Raw genomic sequence first — 9532 nt, forward strand, 5'->3', positions numbered from 1 at the left:
AGCTGCTCTGGCGAGCCGGCACCAGAGCAGCACACGGAAACGCCGTTTACCTTCCCGCTAGAAAGCGGTACCTATTTATCTACTTGCACTTAAGGGTGCTTTCGAACTGCTAGGTGGGCAGGAGCTGGGACCGAAAGACGGGAGCTCACCCCGCCGCGGGGATTCGAATCGCTGACCATGCGATCGGCAAGTCCTAGGTGCTGGGGTTTTACCCACAGCGCCACCCGCGTCCCTTATAAGCCGGGATTAGTGAGGTGCTATATGTGAGCACTCTGAAAAATCTGAAAGCTGCATGTGAGATGCTCTATGGGGGCACTGTGGGCCCTTCTCAATCTTATAAGCATCAAATTCAATCTCCCTTAAAGAGATCCAGAAAATTCAAGCGCCTAACCAGCATCTAGATGTTCTACATGTCAAGGTCCGCTCCAAACTAAGCATTCGAAATTCCTGTCAAGATAAATAACACAGCCTCAGGCTTAATTGCTGAGATTGGCAGCGGAAACCAAGTTCTCTGTCAGATGTTGTCACTTTGTCGTTTTGCTTTCTTCTTCACGTTACACAAGCTGACATAGCCTGATCTTGTACCGTAGCTCCAGATCTAAGTCTTGCAGCTGTTTCAGGAACCCTCGGTTCGGGGAGATGGCTCGATTCTGCAGGACCTTTCCAACGGCGTCAGCCAGGGAGAAATTCTGACAGATCATGAGGTAAGCCAGAACCAGGGCTGCTGATCTGCTTCTGCCTAGAATGCAGTGGACCAAGATCTTTCCTGGAACGGAGATGAAATGATTTAAGAAGAGAGCAACTGGGAACTCCTTTGAGCTCCTCCAGTAGGGGATTTTTGGGGTTCCTAATTTGTATTAAAGCACTCCAAATTGTCAGGTGGCTCTGAAGCTCACTGGGTGACCTTGGGCCACTCATTCACTCTGTCTCTCAGTCTGACCTATCTCAAAATGGTTGCTTGTCTGCCCCGGACACCAGCATCCCATGCTATGCTGCTGCTAATACCTAAAACATCAGTGCAGCAGTTCCACCAGGGCAGGCACTCACCGTTTGATATTAATTTTTTTATTAGTTTTCAATTACAGTCCAATAATAGCTTAATTATAACAATGCCAATTTATAATACAATTACGAATACCAATCGTTCAAATACCAAATTATATAATTTAGGTGGCCCCCCGCATGCTAGAATGGATGGTTTGATGATTACTTCTGCGTTCCAAAGTCTTATTAATTTCAATTACATTCTGGTCAAAATAATAATCCCTTATACAACAACGGCAATATTAATAACTTCTATTTGTGTTGACACATTAAATGATTTATAAAACTACAAGGGAGGCGCTCAAACTATATCCTTGTTCTTCCTGTGTGTGGCAACTATTCTGACCATGGTGTTTCTTCCTGTCCTTGTAAAATGTTCTGTCTACCTTTTCCTGGTTGTTGCTGTTCTCCATCATGCCTTGGGTGGAGCTAATATCCCATTGTTGTTTCAGAAACTTCTCTATTGCTCCATCCCAAGGCACTCACCGTTTGGTACACTTAGGGCTTTGGTGATGAATTCGGAGGCAGGGCGGAAATGTACGCTGAGGTCAAAGTCTGGGGAGTCTTCTGCTGCTATTCCATAGTAATGGAACTCTGGTCCGTAGAATGTTTGGTTTCCTTTGCTTCCCCAGGCAGCGTGTGCCGCATTCAGTATGTGAGTGATACCCCGTTTCCTTAGCTCTTCCTTGTTGTGTGCCGCCGTGCTGCCGGGAAACAGATATGAAAGTGGGCAGGTGAGCAAAAATGAATCCCATGTCCTTATTTATTTATTACATTTATATACCATCTTTGGGATGTGGGTGGCACTGTGGGTTAAACCACAGAGCCTGGGACTTGCTGATCAGAAGGTCGGTGGTTTGAATCCCTGTGACGGGATGAGCTCCCGTTGCTCGGTCCCTGCTCCTGCCAACCTAGCAGTTCGGAAGCACGTCAAAGTGCAAGTAGATAAATAGGTACCAGTCCGGCGGGAAGGTAAATGGCGTTTCTGTGCACTGCTCTGGTTCGCCAGAAGCGGCTCAGTCATGCTGGCCACATGACCTGGAAGCGGTACGCCGGCTCCCTCAGCCAATAAAGCGAGATGAGCGCCGCAACCCCAGAGTCGGTCACAACTGGACCGAATGGTCAGGAGTCCCTTTACCTTTATACCATCTTTAGCGTCCAAGCATCTCAAGGTGACTTACAGGGTTCTCCTCCCCGATTCACCCTCACAACAACCCTGTGAGGTTAAGCTAAGAGATGGTGACTGGCCCAAGGTCGCCCAGTGGGCTACATGGCTGAGTGGGGATGTGAACCCTGATCTCCCAGGTCCAACACTCTCACCATTACAAGAAGAAGGCAACTTAAACTGATGGAATATGCACAGCTTGCAGATCTAACATATAGAATAAGAGAGCAACTTAATGAAAACGCTGGCAGCATTAAGATGAATTCAGCAGTGTAAATAAGTTTTGGTGGATGTAATAATGGAATACTGAATGGTTAATGTAAAATATGCAAGGATTTGTGTTGTGCAAAATGAACCATGGAAAGAGAGGAAGGGAAGTCATTGATATTTTAAGGTTGTTTAAGTGAATATTCTAAAATGTAAAACAGAAATTTAACAAAAATTATAAAAACAAAACCAAAAACACTCAATCCATTATGCCACACTGGCTCATCTTATCATAGTGCAAACAGTGATACAGGGCTTAGTTTCCGATGAATGAGAAAGTGTTGGATATTGATTATTGATTTATTTATTTAAACAAATATGTAAGAAGAGCATAGTGAGTGCATATGCATTTCTTTCAGCAGGCAACGCAGCTGCTAATCCCACTTCAAATTCCTAGAAAAATATCATTATCATTATCATTATTGCCACAGCTCCCAGACCCAAAGCTGCATCTTCATTTTTTCTGAGGTCTGGTGAGCCAAGTCTTTCCTGTGGCAGGCCCTGTCCTGTGGAACTGCCTGCCAGCAGAGGCTTGGTAAGAATCATACCTGCCTACTTTCAGATACCTGTTTAGAAAACTGCTATTTAGATACGCCTCTGAAACATGAATTCCTTGCCCCCAACCAACATTTTTTCTAAGTGCTTCTCCTGATGTTTTGGTCCCACGTTCTAAGTGTGGCGTATGTGGTTCTTCCATACATGTTATCCTCACATGGGACGTGGGTGGCGCTGTGGTCTAAGTCACTGAGCCTCTTGGGCTTGCCGATCAGGAAGGTCAGTGGTTCGAATCCCTGCGATAGGGTGAGCTCCCGTTGCTCTCTCTCAGCTCCTGCCAACCTAGCAGTTTGAAAGCACACTCGTGTGAGTAGATAAATAGGTACCACTGTAGCAGGAAGGTAAACAGCATTTCCGTGTGCTCTGGTTTCCATCATAGTGTCCCGTTGCACCAGAAGTGGTTTAGCCATTCTGGCCAAATGAGCCGGAAAGCTGTCTTTGGACAAACACCGGCTCCCTCAGCCTGAAGCGAGATGAGCGCCGCACCCCATAGTCGCATTTGACTCCTCACAACAACCCTGTGAGGTAGGTTAGGCTGAGAAACTGTGACTGGACTTTCCCCCTCTGAAATCATAAAGGGCAAGAAAACCATGTTAAGATATCTGGGCTTCAACTTCTTCGGAAGCCTATGACTGATCTTTTGTATATAGCACAATGGTCTCTTAATCGAGATTTGCAGGATTTTCCTGTAAAGGCTGATGCAATAGAGGGCACACTTTGAACCGCTTATCTGGATAAACCTCCTCCAGTATGGACAATCACATTCGAAGGGCACAGATATCACCATGTGGTATCATTAGCACAGGGCATTCTCTGTGTCCTGCCGTGAACTGCTGCCGAGCTGCACTTGGCACAGATGAACGGTTTTCTGAGCCGAGGGCTGTGGATAATGTTTTCATATAGATGTAATCATAATTTCATCTGGACAGGAAGGGCACACACACAGAAAGTCGCCATCCTTCATTTTGAAACAGATGTTGCATGTGAAATGTGCCGATTTTATACTAGGTTTACGTCTTCAGAATGAAGACAGGCTGCACTAACAGAATCTCTGTTTGTATTTGTTATTTTATTTCCATAACAGGGAAAGCTTCCTTTCATTTGTGGCTCCTTGAACATATGGACAGGGTACGGTCCTGATGTTACGACAATCCAGTGGATTGCGTAAGCTTCCCCTAGCAGGATCTCATCCAATACTTATTTCAAAATGATTGCCGCTGATCCGAAAGGGTTGTGCTTTCAGCATCTTTTTCCGTCCTATTGATAATGTCAGGGAAAGTTTAAATAGAGTGTAGGGTAGGATCAAATTCCAATAAGGCAGATCTGCCTAGAGTAGTATGAATCACTGAATCAGAAATCTACATTTCATAAATTAATACTGACGTATTCCAGTGAGGCAGTTTTGTTGCAACTTATGAGAGCCCTGCAGCTTCGTAAACACTAATAAGTGAGACAGAAGCATTTGTAGTTAGAGGTTCTTTTTTCAGATGCTGAAAACGGTTGGTCTTAGATAGCAGTTTCCCCTTTGTCCCATCCTTTCTAGACGTGGGCTGAGCAGTTTTGCAATTGTTCTGCTGATTTCCCCTGGAAAACACACTTTTTACCACTGAATTGGAACGAACAGCAATTCACGGAAAACCACAATTGCTGTTTACATACCCTCCAACATTTAGGGACGTCCTATGGAAAAGCAGGACATTCCGGGATCAAATCAACTGATGCTTTCCTTCTATCTGTCCACAATAGAAAGTGTTCTCTCATACTGTATTACGGTGTGGTACGCTGGTTTGAAAGCCATGGGCAGAAAGTCCCTACAGAGGGTGGTGAAGACAGCACACGATATCATGGGCTGTCCCTTGAGTCTGCTAGTTGTTATTGCAGGAGACAGTTGCCTCAGAAGAGCGAGGAACATTCTCAGGGCTGACTCTCACCCTGGCCAGCACCTTTTTAATCTCCTGCCCTCAGGCAGGAGATATAGAAACATGATAAGCTGCACCAACAGGTTAAAGAACAGTTTCTACCTGTGGGCCATGAGGCTGCTGAATGGAAGACAGCAACATTGCAGCTGAAGTTCGGAGTTGGTGGTCGGATGACAGCACACAGAGTGTAACAAGGACTGAGAGATTGGGGGGGGGAGGGGGGCTCGTTTAATCTCACTGTAAACAAGTGGTACAGTGACAATAAAGTATTTCTATATTCTATATTTCTATAAATCAGAAACTGGAACAGATTCTGTAAATCTGGAAAACCCTGGAAAATAGGGACACTTAGAGGGTCTGCGTTTGGTCCAAGTCAATTGTAAACTACAGGGAAGCAGTGAGGCAAACAGAAGTTACACAAATTAGATTAAAGATATACAGCAAGAAAATGCAGCAAGAAAAGCCCTTTACAATGACAAAAGGCCAAGGAAAGATACAGATAGTAGCAGATGCAAAATACATATGAATACAAGATTCAAAGAGAATGGGTGTGATTCTTCTGCAACTGGCCGCACCTGATTGTAAATGAGTATAGCAAAAATAGTATAAACTCCCTAAAATGGGACAGTTACTCCAGATCTATACCAAGTCTGAGTTCTTTTAGTTGCTAAACTAATGGAGTCTAGCTCAGTAGCTTCTTTTTAAAAAAAAACAAAACTTTTTTTAAAGTAATATTTTCTATTCCATAGGGTAGACTTCAGTGTTGTCAGATCTACTTAATTCTATTAACACTGGATTTGTTTGAATGCTGGCCAGCACTAGCTTTTAAATGGTCAGATGAATTAAATAGTCTAGGAGCATGCAAAGGGAAAGGTTCGGTGACAGGGTATAAGTCTTCTTTCCGATAAGAGGCTGAGGCGGCAAATATCGGAGGAACCTGGATGATTTATTTAGCAAGCTTGGAACATGTGGTCCTAATGAATTATTGCTGCTCACTTATGAGACGTTTTGACCAATAGCAGGCGCTGCATTGACATCTTAAATAGCACAGCTTTATACAAAATATGCCGTTAGCAGCTAGTAACAGGAAGTGACCGACAATGGAGCCAAATGATGTGGGCAGAATTCCTGCATTGCTGGGGGTTGGACTACATGACCCTTGGGGTGCCTTCCAACTTCCAACGTTTGCGATTCTATGGAACTGGGGCATAGGGAACTAATGCGCCATGGCCATATGTGTTTGTTGCTGCGGTTGAGTGATAAGGGAGCTCCTCTGTGGTGTCTGTAGCAGAGGTTTGAGTGCCAGGTGTTCCCCCTTTTTGGGCCCTAACTGTTCTCCCTTCCACTGTTAGAGCTTGAAATATTGTCTCCAGCTTCCCAGCTCCATGTCCTGTCGAGTACTATACTAACTGATGGAGTGGGGGCTTGGTAGTATCATTGAGTACCGTATTTTTTTGCTCTATAGGACGCACTTTTTCCCCTCCAAAAATTAAGGGGAAATGTGTGTGATTCCTATGGAGCGAATGCAGGCTCCTTGGCTTCAGCGATAGCAACACGAAGCCTACAAAGTGCAGAGGAAGCGCTCTCTCCGCGCGCGCTCTGGAGGCTTTGCGTTGCTTTTGCTGAAGCCTGGAGAGCGAGAGGGGTCGGTGTGCACCGACCTCTCTCGCTCTCCAGGCTTCAAAGATAGCCGCCTGAAGCCTCCGGAGCGCAATGCGAGTTCGCGCTGTGCTCTGGAGGCTTCAGGTTCCTTTTGCTGAAGCCGGGAGAGCAAGACTCTCCCGGCTTCAGCAGAGAGGGAGAGCTGCGCAGCGTCCCTTCAGCCAAGCGGGAGGAGAAATGGAAGGGGCTCTGTTTCTCCTGCCACTTTGCTGAAGGGGCGCTGAGCAGAGAGGGGGAGAAATTTTTTTTCTTGTTCTCCCCCTCTAAAACAAGGTGCGTCCTATGGTCGGGTGCGTCCTATAGAGTGAAAAATATGATATATTTTGCAATGTTGGACGGGGCTGTTGGGGGAGTGCTCTGATCATCCCAAAGTCATTTGCTGCTTGCCTTTTGGCTCATCATGTGGGTGCCTCTACCCCTGATTGGGGACTTTGGCTTCCCATCCTGGGTTGAGTGGGCGTCAGAGAAGACAGGCACACAGCAGTGGCATTTCTGTGATAACGGCGAGTATAGGATTGCTCAACCCAGACAATTTGGTAGGGGATAATGTAACTTCGAGAACTTACGGTCACATGATGCCGTATCCAATTTGCAAGAACACAGAATGTTATTTTTTTGTGGACGACTTTAGTTACCCTTTAGTTTCTGTAGGCTTCAGGTCAACTGAAATATTAGCGAGAAAGCCATCTGCACTAGAATTTAGAATGATACATTATGACATGTGCCAGTTGCCATGACGGGACTGGACAATAGTGTGTCTGCTTCTCAGAACTTCTGCCTTCAGCCATGTGACTTCTTGCAGATATCTAAATCATTTAACTCTCTATCATCTTTCCTTGAAAACAGAGGCTCAGTCTAGTGGCTGCGTATCCCTTTCAAGAACAGAGGTTGGGATCAGTTGAGCACAGTATACTCTATGCTATTTCCTACCTCAGGGTTCAGATCTGATTTTTTTATGCTTCAAAGGTTGACAAGCGCATGCTAACTGTATAATTAATCCACCGTATATTTGCCAATGTAAAATGCAGATAATCACTCCAGAGGATTATACTTTCAAAATACAGAGCAGGATAAAACAATAGGAATTGTATTTGTAAATTGCATATGGATAGAGCAGCAAATTCTTGGTGCATAAACACATAATTAATCAATCGAATATTCAGACATACAATCTGTAACCAGGCCCACAGCTAGGGTTCCTGAGAAACTCAACCTTCAGTTTAGAAAGTCCATCACCGCTCATGTTTCTTGAAGACGTGCATTTTAAATTCGCCAGTATAAGGTTTCACTGGAATTTCTGTACTCTGCTAGGCTACCTCACTCGTCCGCAGATTTCTCAGTTTGAATACCTTGTCTACATTCCTTGCATCTTTCTCCACTTGTCTGGATATCACACCTTGTTCTCACCCAACTGTAAATTCTTTTTTAAAAAAATTCTGTATCTAACACAGAACATACTGGGCACCCCAAATGCAGAGGGTGGTTTGCGTCACTTGGGTGTAGATAGGATAGGTATTCTGGGCAAAGAAAGTGGGTTCCTTTGCTAGAATTTAGATTTTTAGTTTTAGCACATAATATATTATCTTGTGTCTCTGTGATAGGACTATCTGTGCTGTTCCTGCCCCAGTAATATACAGATTTTAGTAATGTGCTTTCTGTTAGGAAGGTTGTCCAGGAATCCCCACCCCTGTTGAACGACAGAGAAAAACAAGGGAAACTCTTTTCAGACTTTAACTTCAGCCTGCACAGATCTGTCCTCCATTTGCAATGTGAATTCATTGGTTATAACATTACAGTGCTGTACAGTACCTTCCTTTTACCCCACGCTCAAGCCGCGGCTTTGTTCCGGATCACACTTACATGTTGCCTATATAAAGATTGGGCCACACTTCATCTATCTCATTTAATTCCACCCTGCAGCTGTCCATCACATGCTCCAACTCTTTGACGGAGGGTGAGGCGGATCTGCGGCTGTTCATTTTGCAGAAGGAGGCGATGGTCTTTGGGAATGGGTCATTCGCTGTCATGCGATGATACATGGTTGTTGCAGAGCCCCAATGAGCTCCAGTTACCTTTCGACGTTTGACTGCAAGAAGCAGGTGTGCCTCTTGAGAGATGTCTCCTTTTCGTCCCCTGCCCACCCCCATGCCTAATGTGGGAACAGCCTTTGCTGACACGGCAGCCCAAAATTCAATAAGCACGAGTGGAGATCAACATCCTATTTTTCCTCTAAAAGGGAAAAAATAGTTGTTTTGAGTTGAATTATATTATTATGTACTCCTCTGAAGATCGTTATGGAAGATCGTAGAAGTTTGAAGGGTCCTGAAAAGTGATCGAAAGTGGTACCTTGGTTCTCAAACTTACTCAGTTACAGAAGTCCATTCCAAAACCAAAGCGTTCCAAAACCAAGGCGTGCTTTCCCATAGAAAGTCATGCAAAACGGATTAATCCGTTCCAGACTTTTAAAAACAACTCCTAAAACAGCAATTTAACATGGATTTCACTACCTAGCGAGACCATTGATCCATACATAAAATGAAAGCAATAATCAATGTACTGTACTATAAAATAAATAAGACAGTATTGTAGATGATAAAAATTAAAATTACATTTTTTCCCTTACCTGCACTGATGATAGTCATTGTTTTGATGGGGGGGGGTTATTATTCATTTCTGCAGTCACACAATCAGTCAGTAGCTGAACTGGGTTCCACATAGTCACAAAAACAAATCAACCAAAAAAAGCCACAAAAACACAAAATAAATAGCCAAAAAAAAAGCCCAAACTTAATCTGTTCCGGAAGTCCGTTTGACTTCCAAAATGTTTGAAAACCATGGCGTAGCTTCTGATTGATGCAGGTGCCCTGGAAACAATAGATGACAGCCGCATCGGACGTTTGGCTTCCGAAAAACATTCAAA

General features: G+C 44.3%; 1 protein-coding gene and 1 long non-coding RNA gene across 3 annotated transcripts in view; one reads left to right on the forward strand and one right to left on the reverse strand.

Annotated features, from left to right (window-relative positions):
* The window catches only part of LOC309343155, a 115477-nt gene that overhangs the window by 100787 nt on the left and 5158 nt on the right, over positions 1-9532 (forward strand). The window contains exons 2-3 of the long non-coding RNA XR_014157117.1: positions 573-704; positions 8533-8711. This is a non-coding gene — a long non-coding RNA (uncharacterized lncRNA). The remainder of the gene's footprint in view (positions 1-572; positions 705-8532; positions 8712-9532) is intronic.
* On the reverse strand, positions 298-8651 carry LOC309343135 (dual specificity protein phosphatase 13A-like; the record flags this gene model as incomplete). Of its 2 annotated transcripts, XM_081864441.1 has the most annotated exons (3): positions 298-766; positions 1531-1748; positions 8473-8651. In XM_081864441.1, the coding sequence occupies 3 exons, from the start codon at positions 8649-8651 to the stop codon at positions 555-557; spliced, it is 609 nt and encodes a 202-aa protein (XP_081720567.1). In that variant the 3' UTR covers positions 298-554. The 2 variants fall into 2 exon arrangements, 1 of the variants encoding a protein (XP_081720567.1); XR_014157096.1 differs by lacking the exons at positions 298-766; positions 8473-8651 and adding an exon at positions 7179-7310 and having other exon boundaries at positions 810-1748.

The sequence above is a fragment of the Podarcis erhardii genome (assembly GCF_964252035.2).
Source record: "Podarcis erhardii genome assembly, chromosome: 5".
Classification (NCBI taxonomy): Eukaryota; Metazoa; Chordata; class Lepidosauria; order Squamata; family Lacertidae; genus Podarcis; species Podarcis erhardii.